The 21,790-nt window shown below is 39.9% G+C and overlaps 1 protein-coding gene across 1 annotated transcript in view; it reads right to left on the reverse strand.

Annotated features, from left to right (window-relative positions):
- Nucleotides 1-223: 223 nt before the first annotated feature.
- The window catches only part of BSG (basigin (Ok blood group)), a 45,891-nt gene continuing 24,324 nt past the window's right edge, over nucleotides 224-21,790 (reverse strand). The window contains exons 2-8 of the mRNA XM_089657459.1: nucleotides 19,404-19,560; nucleotides 17,443-17,531; nucleotides 13,763-13,899; nucleotides 9,816-10,092; nucleotides 9,339-9,363; nucleotides 6,298-6,359; nucleotides 224-806 (exon numbers count right to left, since the gene is read on the reverse strand). Of these exons, the coding sequence (XP_089513585.1) occupies nucleotides 6,305-6,359; nucleotides 9,339-9,363; nucleotides 9,816-10,092; nucleotides 13,763-13,899; nucleotides 17,443-17,531; nucleotides 19,404-19,560 (740 nt within the window). The 3' untranslated portion in view covers nucleotides 224-806; nucleotides 6,298-6,304. The remainder of the gene's footprint in view (nucleotides 807-6,297; nucleotides 6,360-9,338; nucleotides 9,364-9,815; nucleotides 10,093-13,762; nucleotides 13,900-17,442; nucleotides 17,532-19,403; nucleotides 19,561-21,790) is intronic.

Consider the following 21,790-nt stretch of genomic DNA (forward strand, 5'->3'; position numbering starts at 1 on the left):
TAGGGTCCTGAGTTTAGTAACACTTTACATGTGCCAATAACTGAAACAAGGGTTTCTCTGCTTGCAAGGAAACCATTGTTCAGGCACCATTTTTCTTTACTTTGATATTACAATCTCATACAGTCTTAGTTTTGATAAATCCAACTGTGTGGCCATCCTAAACATGTGTTCTTATGATGTAAATCTACAGAGGTCTTGCAAAGTAGTAAGAAAACTGCACAAATAAAAGAGGGAAATCTTTATTGGTGTGGTTTCTTTGCAGATACAAATTTACAATCCAGTGTCAACTTTCCATAACAAATTTGTTAGATTGTATGAAAAAAAAAAAAAAAAAAAAAAATCAAGTTTCCTAGTCTGTCAACTCAAAGCGGAAAGAAAAAACAAAAAAGCCAGTCAAGTGTTGCATGTAATAGTTTGGAACACATACAAAATAAAATCAATATCTAACATTAGTTTAGTAAATAATATATGTCACAGAACTCACAGGATCAATGGAAGAGAAAAAAGGTGGCATTGATATTGCTGAACCTATTTTCATTTTTGTGAGCCTGAAGCCTTTATTTTTGGCAACTATTCACACCAGTATCTAGAAGTAGCCCGTCAGCAGAACTAGAACCACATGTACATAAAAGTTCAGCAGTATAGTATAGCTAATGGCTAGAAGCCAATGTCTTCTAGGCATTACACAGAAATACATAAAAACACAAGAGGAATTGTCAATTATAATTGGAAGGTCACAGGAGAGGGAAATCCAATTAACTCGAGTGCAAAACTCCAGAGCTTGTTCTATGTGTAGTAGACTTCATCTGAAAGGCAGAACAAAACATAAAAGGATTTAATTGATGTGTTATAAATCAGGCACCACAAGGTACATTTATCTTTTTAGTATACACACACAAAATGTTCTATCAAGGATGTCCAATCTGACTTCTGAGCTACATTAGAAAAGCAATCTTTTTTGAACACACATACAATACACCAACAATAAGGAGAGCCGATGAGCGAAGAAATTCAGGCGATCACAAGTTAGCCGATATAGATAATGTTCCTATCCAAGTAATAAACTTCATTTAAAAAAAAAAAAAAAAAAAAAAAAAATTATAAAAAAAAAAAAAAAAAAAAAAGTAGAGGGCAACAAAAACTAGTGCAATATTTGACACACAGTTTTTGATTAAACTAACATCAGTATCTGGTTGGATAGATATAGTAGCAATTCAATGAATTCTCAAGGTGGTTATCAGATATTTTGGTTCTAATTTTGCCCTTTGTGTGCTTCATCCTTGATAACAGTTGATTATAAAAATGTAGGTGCTGCCGAAAACGGTTGACATGAAAAAGGCACGATTGTGCAGAGTGAGTATTTTTCTTTTGGACAATTAAAGTTCAGTAAAGAGAAGTACAAATTTTTCTTCAGACACGTATTCACCAAGTATAAACACTTTTTTTTTTTTTTTTTTTTTTTTTTAAGGAAAGTCCAAAAAGATTTTTCAGCAAGTTTATGATTTTGTGTTGTGCCACAGGTTGGACACTCATACAGGTGAAACTCGAAAAAAATTAGAATATCGTGCAAAAGTTCATTTATTTCAGTAATGCAACTTAAAAGGTGAAACTAATATACGAGATATATGACTGATTACATGCAAAGCAAGATAGTTCAACTGTGATTTGTCATAATTTGATGATTATGGCTTACAGCTCATGAAAACCCCAAATCCACAATCTCAGAAAACTAGAATATTACATGCAATCAATAAAAAATGATTGTACATAGAATATCATCGGACCTCTGAAAAGTATAAGCATGCTCATTGCGGCGTGGCATGGAAGCTATCAGCCTGTGGCACTGCTGAGGTGTTATGGAAGACCAGGATGCTTCAATAGCGGCCTTCAGGTCTTCTGCGTTGTTCGGTCTCATTTTTCTCTTGGCAATGCCCCATAAATTCTCTATGGGGTTCAGGTCAGACGAGTTTGCTGGCCAATCAAGCACAGTAATCCCACGGCCATTGAACCAGGTTTTGGTGCTTTTGGCAGTGTGGGCAGGTGCCAAGTTCTGCTGGAAAATGAAGTCAGCATCCCCATAAAGCTTGTCTGTGGAAGGAAGCATGAAGTGCTCCAAAATCTCCTGGTAGACGGCTGCGTTGACCCTGGACTTAATGAAGCACAGTGGACCAACACCAGCAGATGACATGGCTCCCCAAGTCAACACAGACTGTGGAAACGTCACACTGAATTTCAAGCATCTTGCAGTGTGTGCCTCTCCATTCTTCCTCCATACTCTGGGTCCTTGGTTTCCAAATGAGATGAAAAGGTTGCTCTCATCAGAAAAGAGGACTTTGGACCACTGAGCAACAGACCAGGTCGGTTTTTCTTTAGCCCAGGTAAAACGCTTCTGATGTTGTTTGTTGTTCAGGAGGAATACGACATTTGAAGCCCATGTCCAGGATCCGTCTGTGTGTGGTGGCTCTTGATGCACTGACTCCAGTCCACTCCTTAGGAAAAGGCCATTCACGACAATCCTCTGCAGGCTGAGGTCATCCCTGCTGCTTGTGCACCTTTTTCTTCCACACAACTTTCTATTAATGTGCTTTGATACAGCACTTTGGGAACATCCAACTTCTTTTGCAATTACCTTTTGAGGGTTTCCCTCCTTATGGAGGGCATCAATGATGGTTTTCTGCACAACTGTCAGGTCAGCAGTCTTTCCCATGATTGTGATTCCTACTGAACCAGACAGACCATTTAATGGCTCAGAAACCCTTTGCAGGTGTTATGGCTTAATTAGCTGATTAGAGTGGGACACTTTGAGCCTAGAATATTGCACCTTTTCACAATATTCTAATTTTCTGAGATTGTGGATTTGGGGTTTTCATGAGCTGTAAGCCATAATCAACACAATTATGACAACTCAGGACTTGAACTATCTTGCTTTGCATGTAATGAGTCTCATATTAGTTTCACCTTTTAAGTTGCATTACTGAAATAAATTAACTTTTGCACAATATTCTAATTTTTCGAGTTTCACTTGTATATGGTGTAATATGCGAAGTTAAACAAAACTTAGATTACAAGGGTTAAATTTGTAGTATAAAAATTCCCCTCCAAACAAAATGAGACAGATACAAAGCACTTACACATTAACCTTCAGAGTGTCACCGTTTAACCATGTACACTCCATAACAAGAAAACCACACACACACACACACACACACACACACACGTCTGTGACAGGTTGGATCAGACTACAGCAGAGCAGAGACAAGTGAATAAAATTCAGGCACAATCTTTTGTAAACTGGGGGCCTTGCACATCTTACCTGGGATTTCCAATGCTAGGGTTTCAGAATATATTGCCCACAAACCAAACTTTGCCAAGTCAAAACAATTATTAAGTATGGCTGCCGAGTCAAAAGTGCATTGCTTCCTTCCACTTGGATGAGCTACATCCAAGTGAAAGAAAGGAAGAAAAAAAGAAAACCAAACAAAAAAAAACAAAAACAAAAAAAGGGGCACCACTGCAAAAATGCAGCAGTGATCAATCCACTAGCTTTAATACATATAATCACTGGCCTAAACCATGTATACAGATTAGAAAAGTCAGAGGGAAAAAAAAAAGTCAATGCATACTTGTTCAGGCATAGCGATTTGAAGTATAAAAAAAATGAAAAGGGTTGTACACACCACACACCTAACATGTGTAAGTGTATTCTGACAGTGGCACCTGCAGCTGTCAGAAAACAAATAAGTGCAGCGCTGATATATTAAACCAAATAAAATGTAATTAAAATAAAAAAGTTCCAATAGGATTAGTGATAAGTTGCCTCTTGTGCTATGGTGACACTGGACCCGGTATAAGTGCAAATTGATAAGGTAATGTGCACTCACCGGATGCGCATAATGTGCGTGCCTTGTAACAATAATCCAGATGTCATCAGATAGAGGACTGGTTTAGGAGATGCTCTTCCCTCTGATGGGATGGTGGATCATCATATTGAATAAGCAGCTGATGAAGACACCCTCCATCCATTAGATGTCCCTCTCTCTAATTGGTATCTCTCAGGGTGTGTTAGTATCCCCTAGGACGGGTGTCGGCAACCCGCGGCTCCAGAGCCGCATGCGGCTCTTTCATCTTTGCTGCGGCTCCGGAGCACACTGCCCACCAGGTGACAGGCAATAGGGTTTCAGTGGTCGGCAAGCCGCGGATCGCAAGCCACATGCGGCTCTTCTGTGTGCCGGGCGCCCGCTCCCCTCCCTCCTCTCGGGCGGCCGCCTCAAAAGTCAGGACTCTTTTAATCCGGCCCGCAGAGCATGGAACATTGGCTATCAAAATGTAGGCGGGGCAGCGTGACGAACTCCTCTCACAGTCCGCCCGGAACACAGCGCGGGAACACAGCGAGAGGAACGCGCGGAGCAAAGGTAAGTGAATTGAGACAATATGGGGAATTAATTACTATAGGGGGGATGAAGTACTATAGGGGGGATGAATTACTATAGGGGGGATGAATTACTATAGGGGGGATGAATTACTATATGGGGGGATGAATTACTATATGGGGGGATGAATTACTATAGGGGGGATGAATTACTATAGGGGGGATGAAGCTAACTGCACGATCCTGTATATAGCATTAAGGTAAGAAACAATATATGCAGTGTCGGATTTGTTTTAAATGTTGCAATGGTTTTGCGGCTCCCAGTCTTTTTTTTCCCCTTCGGAAACGGGTCCAAGTGGGTCTTTATGTCTTAAAAGTTTCAGACCCCTGCCCTAGGAAGTACTGGTCCGTCCTTGGTATAGTAGTGGGTCTGCAGGCTAAAAAGCTCTGTATGCCCTTTTTCTTTCTGCATCAGCCTTTTTCGGAAGCTATTTCTCTACAACTCACAAATCCTCAGTTCAGCACATAGCACGTTTCCTCAGCAGGGTCTTGCCTTGTGGAGAAATAGCTTCTCAAAAAGGCTGATGCAAAAGAAAAAAAAAAAAAAAAAGCCATTCAGAGCTTTTTAGCCTGCAGACCCACTAAACCAAGGACGGACCTGTACTTCCTAGGGGATACTCACACACCCTGAGAGAAACCTATTGGAGAGAGGGACATCTAGTGGACGGAGAGTGTCTTAATCAGCTGCTTATCATTCAATATGACGACCCACCATCCCATAAGAAGGAAGAGCATCTCCTAAACCAGTCCTCTATCTGATGACATCTGGATTGTTAAACATTATGCGCGTCCGGTGAGTGCGCATTACCTTATCAATTTGCACTGATACCGGGTCCAGCGTCAGCCTAGCACAAGAGGCAACTTATCACTAATCCGATTGGAACTTTTTGATATTTTATTTGATTTTATTTGGTTTAATATATATCAGTGCTGCACTTATTTGTTTATTATTGTCTGTTTAAGGTGTTCTATTGGTTACCTTTTTTGTGCACAGTTGCTTTACTTTTTTTCTTCTTTGGCGCTCGCAATTTTATCCATATAGGTCAGAAAATGACTCTTCAGCCGCTGGTTGGGAAGAAATTTTCCAGCATGTACTTTGTCAGAAGGCAAACAAAGATAGACTTCCGTCGAATGGGGATGGCAACATACACACAGATCAAATTTTGTCATGTCTTGCCAGCTTAAAGGATATGTTCCCCCTTTTGGAACATATTACACCCGTTTTTAGGGTGGAACATGTAACATGTTCCCATAGCTGCAGCCGACACCCGCCTCCCTGTGCACGTTCTGCCCACATCAGTCATTCACAGACTTCCGTGAATGAAAGAATGAACCGCAAGTCCCGACAGCCTTAGTGGCTGTCAGCTTGTAGTTTTCAATGAACTACTGCGGTGCTGTGGAGTGCCATGGTAGTTCATTGAAGCTTCCTGTCATAATATCTGCTTGCCCGATTGGGATGTAAGAGTAAGCAGATATTCCGACAGGTCTGCATGGCATCAGTGATCTGCTGATCACTGGTGCAATGCTTTCCAGACTCCTGTAGACAAAAATAAATGCATTTTTTTAACTGCAAAAAAATATGTGCATTTGTCTAAAAATGTGAACTTCTCCTTTAATACAGCAATTTAGAGGACTCAAAAGCCTGCCAAGTACTGACCGTGCATAACTGAAAACTGGTCCTGCTTTCAAACATCCCAGGCTTAGAATTCTTGAGGTCAACGTAAAAGGTAATAGTTAAGCAGAAGATAAAAAAAGCCATTTATTTTCTCAATTAAACTTCATTCTGACATGTTTGAATAGTCATTTCTCCAACCTGTGGGCAGGAACAACAGTTATACAGATATTGAAATGGGCAAGTTAGCCTCTACCTGCAACTCAGCTGGAGTTCCTCTGTCGCACAGTGTCATGATTTGCACCAGCATTGCTTTTCCTATATAAAAAGACACAAAATTTATAAATAATATTTATAATGAAGGGTTGGAAATTACTTAGCAACTACAGGCAAGTTATCATAGAAGACCAAAAATTTCAAAAAATGAGTATCTGTTTTTATACATATTGAATATAAAATTCTATTTTTCTGCACTATCCCCAGCTTTATTGTATTATGACAAGCTTTAAAACAAAAGCGTTGTTACTTCATAACAAGCTAGTCGTACTGCACCTGGAACATTTTAAGTCTTTTTCATGGCAAGAAGTAATAAAGAAACCATCGTATATGGGCAACAGTGGCACAAGATTAGAGACATTCTAAAAATAAGGTAGTCACAAAAAAAAAAAAAAAAAAATGTCCACATCTCTTGAAGGGCTAGAACTCAGTTTGTTTTTTTTTTTTTTAAAAACACCATGCCGCTTTTTACCATTATGCTCATTATGACTGAATCATGTGCTGTAGAGGGTAAATGAAAACTCAGCAACTTGATTACATTATAAATGCACAAAAAACACTTTGAAAAACATAGTATGTAAGGACAGATATTTTAAGTATTGAAGTGGTTTTTGGAAATATGCTTTATCTGACCTTTTTACAGTTCTGAGTGGCTACATTATTAGGGAGTTAGCACTGGGAAGTCAAATGTGATAGATTACATAGCAATACAAACACTCAACCTTAACCCTTTCCTTGCCAGAGCCATTTGCATACATTTAAAAAATGTCACTATATGTTGGTGCCGATTTTTTTCTTCTTCACTATAGCTCACAGAATTAGCAGTCACTTTCCCTGGAACGAAAAGGAAACTGTTTCTTTCATCTCCGAAAAGAAACTAAAAAAGGAAACGGTTTCCTTTAGCTGGGGGAGGGGGGGGGGGGGGGCGAGTGACAGCCGACTCTGAGCTATAGTGAGAAAAAAAACAAACAAAAAAAAAACCCCTCACTGACCTAGTGACAGTCAGTCACTACACACACTGCTCCTCTCCTGCCTTTCCCACCTTCCACATCTACAGCACACACAGTCTCCTGTATCGGCTAAATTTTTCCTATCAGCAGAATGCTTATATGTTTTGGTGGCTGAAATTTCAGTGCATCCCTAAAAATTACACTAAAGTTAGTTTTAGGTCACACAAACAAAACCTCATTTTTTCTTTTTTTAAAAGAGGGGATGATGTTGGCTGAGTAAATGGATACCCAATACATCAAACCTACTTTGTATCCTATATTTTCTATAGGCAACACTTTTAAAAGCCCCTACTGGTCATCAGTTTTAGAGTTAACGGAATAATTGTGTCCTGTGTAAGTGATCAATTTGCTGTAGAGCTGCTCAGATCACTTTTACAGGAAAGTCCATTGCCAGCTGCAACATTTGCTACTGGAATCACAGCTGCATTCTGTATGGAAGCATTCCGACTTGTCAGATTTATAGACACTCCCGATGCCTGCTGGGTGTATAAAACCCCCTGAAGCCATCACCATAGTTTCCATTATAAACCTCCCTATCTGCACCTTGCGATTTTCACCTACATAAGATGTGAATTGATCATGTACTTGCATAGTGACATTTGCTGCTTTGTACATAGCCTATAGTAGAATAAGTCTTTACATGGTGTCAGAAGTTTGGTTAAACATGAGGCATGCTACATGGCATTGCACAGGTTAATGCATGACCTCTGCAACCTTGAGAATTGGACTTTGTGAACTACTTATCCCAAAATGCTTAGATCTCAGTCTGTAGCACATGGAGAGCTAAAAATAGTGAGATCTCTAAAATTGCTCTTCATGTTTGTGGCGGATCCAATTACTATACTAGAAGAGATGTGTTTTCATTACATTAGCATTCCCATCACTGTGAAACATTGGATGCTGTGTGGAACAAGTTGTCTGTCCCTCTGGTGACTAGGGACAGGCTAGCCACAGTAATATATGTATATAGGGGAATCTTAGCCATGACACTACAACCTGCAGCCACAACATTATAACTACACCATTACAAGGTAAGGCAAATAACAAAAAAAGGGAATATAACTACACTAATACCTAGTTAAACAGTGAAAAACATCTGAGTGTACAAAGCCTTTAAAATAGCATGCAGGTGTAGTAGAGGAGTTCTAGTTCTATGACACTTGAAAAAAAAATGGTAAAGGTTTCTTGTTAGGATACATGGGAGTTTAATATATGGGGCTCTGCCTGCACTGCAAGAGTTAAAACTGCTCATTTAAGTCTAGAGAATATAGAAACCATTTACTCAGTCCTCTGCCCAGTTAGACCGGTCCCTGCAGCATCTTCTCCCCTATACAGACCAAGGTCCTGACAGCATCAAGACCAATGCAAAGTCAATAACCCAGCATTGTACATGGTGACACAGAAGGGCATTCCACTGCTGCAACATGGGAAAGTGCATCCTTACCCAAAACAGGTCATTAACGCTTGCAGTGAGGGCGCACTGTGGATTTAAAGTGATTGCAAACCCTTACATATTCCCAGCGAAGTGACTGGCCTAAGGTGATACACAGATGAAACACCCTCCCCCCAATAAATTGTACCTGTTTATCTGCAGTTTTCCCTTACCTACATCAGTTCAAAGCACTGGACTCACGCAGCTTGTGTCAGAGTTAAAATAAATAAAAGAAAGGGGGCAGAGAGCTGAAATTACACTCTGCAGAGCATAGAGAGTAGAACTCGGAGGGCTGATTGGAGGGAAGAGAGACAACCCCTCCACCCAGCTCACAAGGATAGATTTGAGGCGGTCAAATTTGCGGTCAGAAACATTTGTCAGAAACACTTGACAAATGATTCATGCTGAAAGAGGAACAAGGCAGTAGACTCTTAATTGAGACAAAATACACTAAAGAGGGATATGCTTTGTTCAGATTTCATGTCTAAGGTTTGCAACCACCGAGTTGGAAAAAATGGTTTCACAAGGTCAGGGTTTATAGTAATACGTTAACTCAAACAGAACAATCTTGATACTTACAAAGGAGCAGATCCACCATCTTCATCTATGAACAAGAAAAAGAAAAACCGGATTAAATAAAAACTTGGAAAAAAAAAAAAAAACCCAGCATAGTAGGCACCTTGCTAACATGTTCAATAGAGCAGAGCAGATGTTCTAACCAAGCAAAAGCAGGAAAAGAGCTCAAGCTCCATCTTACCAAAATAATTCACATGTCCAGAAGCTCAGAAAGAGAAACAATGAGTTCACTACAGTGATACACAGAGGGAACAGAATGTAGTAGGATCAGAACAAAAGTAGGAATTTTATGTAGCAATTGGACCACAAAACGTCAGGATTAAACAAAAAATTAGCAAAGATATTTAGACCTCCAGAAGCACCTTACATGCCCCGAACAGACATCATCCAGAGAACAAGAATATTTTTATGCAATTATATAAAATGTTTTTATCAAGCTTTTACATAGAATTTATAATAAGGTGACAAATGTAGTGTTACCTTCAGGCACATCATCTGGCTTTCTCCTCTTTTCATAGATGAAGATGACTGTTACTAGGATCAGAACTTCAGCTACGATGCCAAGGAATGGCCAGAGTGCGGCAAGACGGCTACGCACATGCAGAGAGATGATGGCCCCTTCGTTACCATGTTCATTCGATCCATTGCAAATATATTCACCTTGATCCTTTTCTATTTCCAGCTGGTGAATACGTAGCTCTGTCTTATTTCCAGTAGACTTTATGTAATAACGGTCTTCGCTCCCGTTCACTATGGGCTGTAGAACAGAAAATCACTTGAATTCTCATGCTTTCAAATTAAAGTAAAAATTGTGAAGTGCAAATCTTGCCTCTGTATGCACTTGAAACGGTTTAGGAACCGCTTTGCAAGGATTTTAACCCTTGCTAGGTTAAACTTAGCAATTCAATACCAAGAACTTTAGAAATCTCCCTGTATATCTCCTTCTCCGACAGATAAACATCTCCCTCCTTTAAATATCATACTTCATCAAGTATGTATCACACATGCAATAAGTCACACAAAAACAGGACTCCATAAACTACCACTTAATGCTGAATTCCAGGGTTCTCGTTACTTTATATACCAAGCGATTCAGCAGCTGTGCACATTGGATCATATTGTGCCAGCTTCAGCTATACACAGCGCTGTGTTCTGCAGCAGTACAGGCCTGTCTGCTGCCAAACATGGTTTCAGATTTTTATTTACAATGAATTTAATTCTTCCTCTGATTGGCTTAGGCCTCTCATCCAGAGAAAGCTTTATAGTTATTGACAAAAATACAAGGTTTCCTCCTAGGACTAAGTCATTACAGGAAACCTTGTATAGCAGTCCACCGCTATTTTGATCCAGCAGTAGAAGGGAAGTCTCCTACACTGCTGAAGAACACAGCGCCACATACTGTAGGTAGCAATACAGTAGGATACAGCACTCGGCCAATTAACATTCAGCATGGAAATAGTTTGGGCTACGGCCCAAAACACTACTTGAAGCGACAGGAAACCTGACAGATACTGAAAGGATCTAGTGATAGTGATATGCACACAGTCTATAGACCTGAATGCACCATTACCCTCATCAATTTCGATTAATCCCAGTCCAAGTCTTTTAGCATTTGGATACCTTTGTAGTCAAATACAACAAAAAATAAAAAAAATATCCCTGCAGTGCAATTGTCTTGAATTGTATGGCCCAAGCCTTGCTAACTTTAGTCTTACATTAAAAGGAAAATCTGCCCTTACAGAAGGGCTTAATAGTCACCATTACAAAATGAGACAATTTTCTGCAAACAGGCCCTCTGTTACTAACCCACAGACCAGACCCAATTCAGTATCTAAGCGCCCATAGCTGTAATTTAGCCTTTAATAACCTGTACCATTTTAGAATGAGTTCATGCAATTTTTTAGGCTACTCCCAACAAATCACCCAATTTCCAACAGTCAACAATAGGTTAAATACCCAGCACACTATTAGTTCAAGCATAATATAGGTAGAATTATTGGGAGGTTTTAGGAAACTACCGCAGATCATCACTCATGTCAGTCACAACTGAGCAACAGCTGATCCCTACAGCCAAATTGAAGTACATTATAAAAAACCCACTGGCTAAACATTTAGCAATTTGCATTCTTTGCTAAAATGTGTGACTTTGCCATTTTTAACTGAGCCAATATCTTTTCAGACAAGTGGCGATAACCCATTTTTTTTTCTTTTATTAGTATTAAAATGGGGGACACTCACAGTACCCGATGGTTTAATGAGCTCATTTCAGTGCACGGTTTGGGCTGCTACGTGCAGGATGACAGGCAGCTTCCCAAAATATCTATCTAGGCTGTTGGGATTTCTGCCAGGAGACAGCAGTTATGCAGAACAGGCATACAACTATAACTTTCCTGTAAATAGGTCCAGTCCATGGGGGGTACAAGGTGTGTATACATTTTGAATTATGCACAGCAGGAGAAAATCCTTGTACTTGTTTCCACAAAAAAAGCTGGAGAGGATGTTTTCCAGACCACCCATTCAGGTGAAAAACAGAATGAAGGTTGACATTACCTACATATCCTACGGTTTGCATATTACTGGCCTTTTAAAATCATGGATTATTAAACAGTACATTTCTCCATCATATAGCTCTGAAACATGTACAAACCTCTATCTGGATAACAGATTTAATGTCATTTTAGTATTTAAAGAGCAGAGAACAGGGAGATATACAAGCACCAGGTACAGATCTTTAAATTCTGCACTGAACTGGTTTGATTTTCCATGCATGCTAAATCTACTAAAGAACAGGGTTTAACATACTCAGAATAAAATGAATTGTATAACCAGGCCTATTCAATATGTGCCACAGGCAATAACAAATGTATTCAAGTATTCGTGCCTAATCAGTGTAATTCTGCCACACTCCAATGCACAGTTGCAGAAGCAGTTAGGCCTGAATCACACTACTGTGATTTTTCACTTGAGTCACACAGAAATCGCTTGACAATGGAAAGGATTGTTTACAATGGTGGTTGTTCACATCAATGCAGCACGACTGATGTGATTTTGGGAAAGGGTCCTGTACTACTCTGGTGTGAAGTAGTGCGATTTTATGGACCCTAGACTTCTCCATTTATGAGATTCTGGGGAGTTTATTGCTGTAAAAAAAGTAGTAGTACCACAAAATCTCATCCAAAATACATAGCACTAAATGTACAATTTGCCTGGATACACCACGTACAGTGGATATAACAAGTCTACACACCCCTGTTAACGAGACAAAAATAATTTCAGAACTTCTCACCTTCAATCTGATCTATAAACTGTACAGCTCAATTGAAAAACAGACTGAAAGTGCGTGTGTGGCGCCTGGGGCGGTAAAATAAATCTGTGCACACCCTCTTATAGCTGGGGGATGTAGCCATGTTCAGAATTAAGCACACTCAAAATCATGTTAAATAGGAGTCAGTACACACCTGCCATCATATCATTTAAAATGCCACTAATTAACCCCAAGTCTTTTCTTTCCTGACAGACATTTTCTTAGTCGCATCCTACAGCAAAAGCCGTGGTCTGCAAAGAGCTTCCAAAGAATCAGAGGGATCTCATTGTTAAAAGGTGTCAGTCGGGAGAGGTTTACAAAAGAATTTCCAAGGCATTAGATATACCATGGAACACAGTGAAGACAATCATCAAGTGGAGAAAATATGGCGCAATAGTGACATTACCAAGAACTGGACGTCCCTCCAAAAGTGATGAAAAGACGAGAAGAAAACTGGTCTGGGAGGCTGACAAGAGGCCTACAGAAACATTAAAGGAGCTGCAGGAATATCTGCCAAGTACTGGCTGTCTGGTACATGTGACAACAATCTCCTGTATTCTTCATATGTCTGGGCTATGGGGTAGAGTGGCAAGATGGAAGCCTTTTCTTAAGAAAAACATCCAAGCCTGGCTAAATTTTGCAAAATACATCTGAAGACTCCCAAAAGCATGTGGGAAAAGGTGTTATGGTCTGATGAAACCAAGGTTCAACTCTTTGGCCATAATTCCAAAAAAATATGTTTGGCGCAAAAAAAAAAAAAAAAAAAAAAAAAAAAAAAAAAAAAAACACACCACACACAACACTGCACATCACCAAAAGAACACCATACCCACAGTGAAACATGGTGGTGGCAGCATCATGATTTGGAGCGTTTTTTTTTTCCAGCTGGAACTGGGGCCTTACTCAAGGTAGAGGGAATTATGAACAGTTCCAAATACCAGTCAATATTGGCACAAAACCTTCAGGTTTCTGCCAAAAAGCTGAAAATGAATTTCATGCAGATTGCAGAGAGCAGTTTCAGAGTAAAATGTCAGACATTCAAAAAGAACACACGTAAACCTCCCCCCAGCACCTCCCCCCCCCCCTCCCCTCCATCAAGTCTGGTTGTGCACCCAACTCATACCTTATTTCCATCTGCTGAAACCATTGACCACATCCACTCTTCTACATGTGGGAAAGAGTTACTTTTGCAGGTCAGCACTCCTGTGTCTCCTTCATTTCCATGTTCTGTTTTCTTGTAAGCCACAACATGAGGTGCAACTGAAATGAAGAGGTGTTTTACTGGTATGAATATTTCCTCCACTACAAAAAGGCAATGTTAGGAATTGCCAAACAAAATGCTTGTCTAGGGGATGATAAACAGCAGTTTTACTTTTTTGTTCCTATAAGCTTCCTCCCAGCTGCACAACCACTCCCCCAAAAAGTTACTCCTCTTGGCTGCTTCACTTTGACGTCACACACACACACACACACACACACACACACACACGCGGGTTGAATCTTGGCCAGTTCAACAGGGACTGGTCAAGAATTGATCCATATATGGGCAGGCTAGGTTCTGCAGGTTGAGAAGGCTCTCTCTGCTGGTAGAACACAATAGCACTGTGGGAGGGATTTCCCCATCAACACTGACTGTTGATGGGGGAATCAAGTGGTTTTCCTTTCTAAAGATTCACTCAGCATATTTGGATAGCTGGGCATTCATAAGGCCTATAGAACGTAAACATTCCAGAAGATTGAGATGCAGTTCAGAGATCACCCACTCAGATCCCATTCACCTCCTTACATTTTTGATACATGGCACAGTGAACTCAAAACCACAAGTAAAGCTATTTTTGCCATTAACACCATGGATCCAACTTAAAAACGGAACTACACTGTATCTGAGCAGCACAAACCAAAATCATTTGATTTATGATTCAGAGCAAACTTCTCCACATTCATGTCTCCATGCTTTATTTTGCTGAGAAAATCGCTTTAAAGAAACATCCCCAAACATCCCTGGTTGTGGCCATCTTGATTAAGAGCTGATGATTCATGAAGCATTTACTTCCTGGAATCCATTGGCTCTTAGCTCAGGTATGCAGGCAGGAGGGTGTACTTAGCTGAGAAAACCCCTCCTTTCATGAAGACTACTGGGATGCATGACATTTGCCTAGGCATGGAAACTAGGAAGTAACTAAAGCAATGTTTAAAAAAAAAAAAAACAAACTTGCCAGCAGGAAGGTTAGCTATTGCTGGAGACATGCAATGGCTGCAATACATTATTATACAGCACCAACGGTTTGCGCTGCACTTTACAAAATGAAGGTAGACATTACTTACAATACAATTCGGTACAAGAGGAAAGAGGGTCCTGCTCATTAGAGCTTACCATATAGGATACACCTGCCTGCAGTATTCTGTAGAATGTAAACTAAGCTCCATGTGCACAGCTCAGCCTACAGCGCCAGCACAATCCCTGTGTGCCAGGATGATAAACTCATGCACAAGCACAGGAGTTGCATCATCTTGCGGCAGCCAGTGAGAATGCCCAAAGATAGGCACCAGGGAGGGGCCCTCTGAACTTCAGACTATTAGAGAGGATGAAAGTATAATGGTTTTAGGTTGCTTTGTTTGAACTCAGCTTATACCAAAAAGCCATCTAAACCAAGTATGTAAACCAGAAGCATGGCTGAGGTACATAATTTACTACTGCTGAATTATAAGCATTGCAGCTGTCAGATTTGTGGCCCCAGTAGGAGTCAGGCAAGAACAGCAACTTTTTTTGTATAATTGCACACGGTATAGATCACACACACTAAAATCAGAACTTTATAGCCTGCCTAAAGTGACCAGCCACGTCCCAAGCACGGTTTCAAAATACTAAAGTGTGCCCAACCTGGGGCTTGTGTAATATTTATGGTATTCATTAAGGTGGATAGGTTTCTCAGCTGCCACCTGACTGCATGCAGGACAGATACATGCCCAAACTGACATTAATCCCCACTTTCAACATTCAAATGTCCAGTATCAGAAAGGCAAAAAGGTCCCGACAACTGAAAGCTAAAATGGCAGAGGCAGGCCTAATACTGGAAGTCAAGAGCTTAATGTCATTTAGGGTAGTTTTAGAGGCCTTGTGTAGCCTGGGGCAGAAATCCAAGTAGCTCTGCAGTGGAGGAAAAAAAAAAAAACAAAAAAAAACAAAAAAAAACAATAAGTAAAATATCACAAAGTACCTGCATGGAGTATTGCCAATTTAGACAGGATTAAGGACCCAAAAGCCTTGCTTAACCACTTGTCCTCCAGAGGTTTTTTTCCTCTCTCCGACCAGGCAATATTTTGCGATTATGGCGCTGTGTTACATTAAACTGACAATTGAGTGGTCATGCAACACTGCACCCAAAATGAAGTGTGTGTATATATTTTTTTTTAATGCACAATAAATAACTGAAAAAAAATAAATATAGGCCAAAATGAATTCTGCTAAAAAAAAAAAAAAAAAAAAAAATTCCAATACGTGTAAATTGTTTTACATGAAAGTTATAGTGTATACAAATGGAAATGGCAGTATAAATACTGGGATTTTTATTTTTTATTTTTACTAGTAATGGCGGCGACGGGCAACTTATAGTGGGACTGCAGCAGGCATTCTGACACTGGGGGGTAACTGACTTGGTGTCACTGACATCCCCAGTGACACCAATACAGAGATCAGTGCAAAAAAAAACAAAAACAAAAAAACACACTGCCACTGTACTAATGGCACTTGGCAGGAAGGAGTTAACATGAGGAGCAATCAAAGGGTTATTGTGTGCCGTTTTACTATAAGCTGTGCTTCACTGCAAACACTGCTTTGGATGGCTGTGCACAGCCATCCAAAGCAGTGTGCACGAGCTGTAAACAAAAAACAGTTCTCCTCACAGTCAGAGATGCTCGGCAATCTTCGGGTACCGGAGAGTAATCACCGGCCGGGACCCAGTGATTGACAGCCACGGCAGCTAGCATGACCCCTATCCGGAAATGCAAAAAAAAAAAAAAACCACACACACACACGCCAGTGATTACTCACCAGCACCTGGTTATTACCGAGCATTTCCAACAGGGAGTTCTCCTCCCTGTCAGCTCATGCACACTGATTTACATGGCTGTGCACAAAACAGCCATGCAAAGCAGTGTGCTTACAGTGAAGCACTAACAGGGCATGATGAAAAACAGCAGTTAACCCTTTGATCACACCACATGTTAACCCTTTCCTGCCCAGTGCCATTAGTAATGTCAGTGCATTTTTATTAGCACTGATCACTGTATTTGTATCACTGGGGATGTCCGTGACACCAAGTCAGTTCCCCCCAGTGTCAGAAAGCCCGCCGTAGTCCTGCTAGAAGCTGCTGATTGTGGTCATTACTAGTAAAATTTAAAAAAAAAAAAAAAAAATATCCCAGTATCTCTCACCATTTGTAAACGCTATAACTTTTACATAAACCAATTTGCACGTATTAAGATTATTTTTTTTAGCAAAGACATGTAGCAGAATACATTTTGGCCTAAATTTATGCCGAAATTTGATTAAAATTTTTTTTTTTTTACACTGAACATTTTTAGTAGCAAAATGTCAAAAATATTTTTTTTTAAAAAAAAAATTGTCTTTTCACACAGACTAAGGACTTCTAATCATAAGCACCTGATAATTGGTTTGATGTTTTGTTAGTCAGTATACTTGGGCAAATCTACAACCTAAAATGGGAAGATATTTCCACATTTAAAGTTGTGCTCCATACATTAAAATACTAGAGCTTTCTGTAAAAAATGGGAGTAAATTACCTGTTATGTTAATCACTGCATACACTTCAGGAGAGGTCAGGAACTTGCAGGTGTATTGTCCAGAGGTTTCTGCATTCACTCCAGTAATACTAGGAAAAGAAGCAAATACTGTTTAAGCCCAGTATTCAATATAATATTGGCAAAAAGCAACAGAAGAAGCCAAAATAAAGTGTGTCCTTTTTGGTTTACAGAACTAGTCAGGTAACAGAACACTCAAAAGCTGCTAATCCATTAGAATGCTGAATGGTCTCATAGCATGCACAGGATACAACAGGGTGCAGTGCGACCACCTCAGCATGACATTGATGTTAATGTGTGCAGAAGCTGACTACACAGACAAAACCTAAACTTTCCCAACCCCGACACAGAACATTCCCATGCCAATCTAGGCAACACAACAGTCTAAAGGCTCACAAACCAGCATCAAAATCCACCAAATAGGCATTTCCCTAATAAAGAAAAAAGGACAGTTTTTCTCAAAACGGACTCTACTATGCATGACTTACACTTGTGGTAACATAACCAAACCATCAAGTCCTTAAGTTAGGTTTTAGTTTAAACCTCAGTTGCTGTATATCATGTCAGCAATTAGTTTATGAATACGTGTAAAGTTATTGATATACTTTTACATATGCATCGTAACTGGCAATAACCAGTGCACGATTACTCTGCTCTCCATTCTTTTCAATATACAGCTTACTCAAAGGGCCAAGTCACATGTACAGCGCCTTGAAAAATTATTCATACCTCTTGAAATTTCCCACATTTTGTCATGTTACAACCAAAACGTAAAATTAATTTTATTGCGATTTTATGTGATAGACCAACACAAACTGGCAAAGAATTGTGAATGGTTTTCAAATTTTTTTTTACAAAAATATTTGAGAAGTGTGACATGCATTTGTATTCAGCTCCCGAGTCAATACTTTGTAGAACCACCTTTCACTGCAATGACAGCTGCAGGTCTTTTTGGGGATGTGTCTACCAGCTTTAAAGTTTTTGCCCATTCTTCTTTGCAAAATAGCTCAAACTCAGATTGGATAGAGAGTGTCTGAACAGCAATTGTCAAGTCTTGCCACAGATTCTCAATTGGTTTAGATCTGGACACAGTTTTGCTTTTAGGCCAAAAAAAAAGTTCAATTTTGGCCTCATCTGGCCAGTGCCCCTTCTTCCACGTTTGCTGTGTCCCCCACATGGCTTCTCGCAAACGGGACTTCTTATGGCTCTCTCAACAATGGCTTTCTTCTTGCCACTCCTCCATAAAAGCCAGATTTGTGGAGTGCACGACTAATGGTTATCCTGTAGACAGATTCTCCCACCTGAGCCGTGGAATTCTGCAGCTCCTCCAGAGTTACCATGGGCCTCTTGGCCGCTTCCGATTGCTGCTCTCCTTGCCCAGCCTATCAGTTTAGGTGGACGGCCATGCAGTTGTGCCATACCCTTTCCATTTTCGGATGATGGTTTGAACAGTGCTCTGTGAGATGTTCTAAGCTTGGGATATTTGTTGGTACCCTAACCTTGCTTTAAGCTTCTCCACAACTTTATCCCTAACCTGTCTAGTGTGTTCATTGGCCTTCATGATGCGGTTTGTCCACGATGTTCTCTAACAAACCTCTGAGGGCTTCATAGAACAGCTGTATTTATACTGATTAAAACTGCACACAAGTGGACTCCAATTACCAATTAAGTGACTTCTGAAGGCAATTTGTTCCATTTTAGTTAGGGTTATCAAGAGTAAAGTGGGCTAAATACAAATGCACGCCACACTTTAGATATTTGTAAACCAATTTAAAAACCATTTACCATATTCCTTCCACTTCACAATCATGTGCCACTGTATTGGTCTATCACATTAAATACATTTCCGATTTTGGTTCTAACATGACAAAATATGGATGGAACATGTCAAGGGGTATGAATACTTTTTCAAGGCACTGTAGCTGGTGTAATATGATACTTACTTGTGGGTTGTAATTTGGGAGGAATCTTTATCTTCATGTATCACTTTGGCTCCCTTAAGCCACTGGTGACCAGAGATGACAAGAGCAAAGTCTGTTAAATTGCAGGTGAGCAAATCTCCACCAGTTGCATTTGAATGGCTTGTTACAATAAGTGGATCTATAAACAAAAACAATAGAATTAGAACCAGTGGAAAACAGGATAAAAAAAAAAAAAAAAAAAAGGAAATGAGCATTTTTCACCATAGGTACTGAGGTGGCACAAATAGGCAGGGCTTGAATATGTAATTCACCCACTACATACTTGTTCAGATGAGGGATTTACCAGGTAGTAGTCACACAATCAACTGCCAGTGAACTAGAATTTTTACAGTAAGGTTTACATTAAAAACATGAAATTAAATTTCTGCACATAAACAATCTTCAATTGCATAAACACAGCCAGAAATGACTACTGGCTTAGACAAAGAGCAAATCTAATCCTTAATCCCATTTAAGCAGTGAGCTTCTACCACTCACGCATCGCTACGTAAGCAGACTAGTGAAATTTCATTCAAAAAGCTCTCATTTTAGGTACATCAGTTCCATTTCTAATCAATGGGGGTCAAATAGATAGCTTTACCACAATCAGAAAATTTGAAGCAGGATTGAAAAATTTCTTGAACAAAATGTCTAAACAATAGTGTGGTTTTCATTTGATAAATGCCACCCCCACCCACCACAAAAAAAAAAAAAAAAAAAAAAAAAGTCTGATAAAAAAGGCAACTAAATTTTGAAAAAAAAAAAAAACCAACATTCATCCAGCAGTCAAATGTAGGGAAAATAGTCATACAAATCTGCTAGCTTATAGCCAGCTTTACCGACACACCAAAGCTGCCCATACAGTTTAGCATTTCCAACCTTCCTGATCAAAGTTGCCCTGGAGATGGACTATTAGTCTGGATGAGAAAAAGCCAAAATGTCTCTGGGACGGTTAAACTATAGAAATCTTCAGACCAAGTTTGAAAAAGTCAGGTATACAATTGCTATTCTTTCCTAAGCACTTTCTGCATCAACATTTTTCTTAGAGGTGACATTTTAAAATAGATGTACACAGCTTTATTGTCCACTCAAAAAAACTATTTCCATTCCATAAAGCTGTTGCTTTATTTTACACACACACACACACACACACACACACACACACGCGAAGGGGAGAGAAAAAGAAAAAAAAAAAAAGAAAAAAGTGTATTTTAAACTATTGTAGTACAACCACAAATTAGTAAACCCATCCCAATTCCAAAGTCTCAGCATCAAAATACCCTGCTTGGAAAGCACAAAGACTGACTAGAAGCACCACCAAGAAGCGGTTGCATGATGTGAAGACTAAGTAGGGTCACAACCCTAAGTAGGGTAGCAGAGGCAAACAAACAAGAGTTTAGAACTAGATGGGACAGGAACAGGAGATGCTCCAACACGGAAGATTCAAGGTTATGATGGAAATTACAACACAATCCATTGGACAGAGACAGCAGTAGGGTAGGATGGTCAACATAAGGAAACTAATCAGCAGACAATACGCAGACTAAGAAACAAGGACTCCCAAGTGCACATTTCCATGCTGAAACTTCTGTTGCAGAACAGGATCTCAGTCTTCAGTATTGCATCTTGAGCTGAAAATATTCTGCCAAAAGCTAATTTTTAGTTAGAAACATCTTCTCTTGAACCCCGGAAAATCAATTAGGAGGAGGGGGGGGGGGGGGGAATTTTGAAAGAAAGAAAAAAAAAAAAAAAAAAAAAAAAAAAAAAAAAGGAAGAGGTAGGCTGCACTGCTGGGGTACAGCAAACCTATTCTAATACAAGAGGTGGACACTAAATCCCTACACAAAAAGAGGAAATAAAACATTAAAAAGGAAGGGGATCCTGGACCAAGGGAACAGTTAATATTTAGCCAAGCACTTGCAAGGGAAGTTCTAAAACTAGCACTGCTGGGAGGAAGCACTCTGGATAACGAGGGAGCAGGGCTTCAGGATATCACAGGAAATCTTCACCATTTAGTTGCTCACTCACGGTCTATGACAACAACATTGGCTTGAGAACGAATCCACTTGATGCGAGGAATCTTGGTCAAATGGTTACGATCTGGATCATTGCTGGCACGACACTCATAGGTTCCCAAGTCTTCTGGGCTCAGGTTAAAAAGATAGAGTGTGCTTGTAGCATGGAGGACATAGGTTGTGTTCATCTGTACTCTGTCTTCACGGGCTCCATCCCACAGCTGAGAGAAACTGTCGTTATAGTCTGCCTCAAACCACCACTGAATCTCAGGTATAGGGTGGCCAATGGCCTCACAGTGTAGCTCCACTGATTCACCTGTCAGTCTGACCTCTGAGAGTGGAGATTTTATGAAC

The sequence above is a fragment of the Staurois parvus genome, unplaced genomic scaffold (assembly GCF_062004578.1).
Source record: "Staurois parvus isolate SC_StPar_1 unplaced genomic scaffold, SC_StPar_1.0 ptg001003l, whole genome shotgun sequence".
Lineage (NCBI taxonomy): Eukaryota > Metazoa > Chordata > Amphibia > Anura > Ranidae > Staurois > Staurois parvus.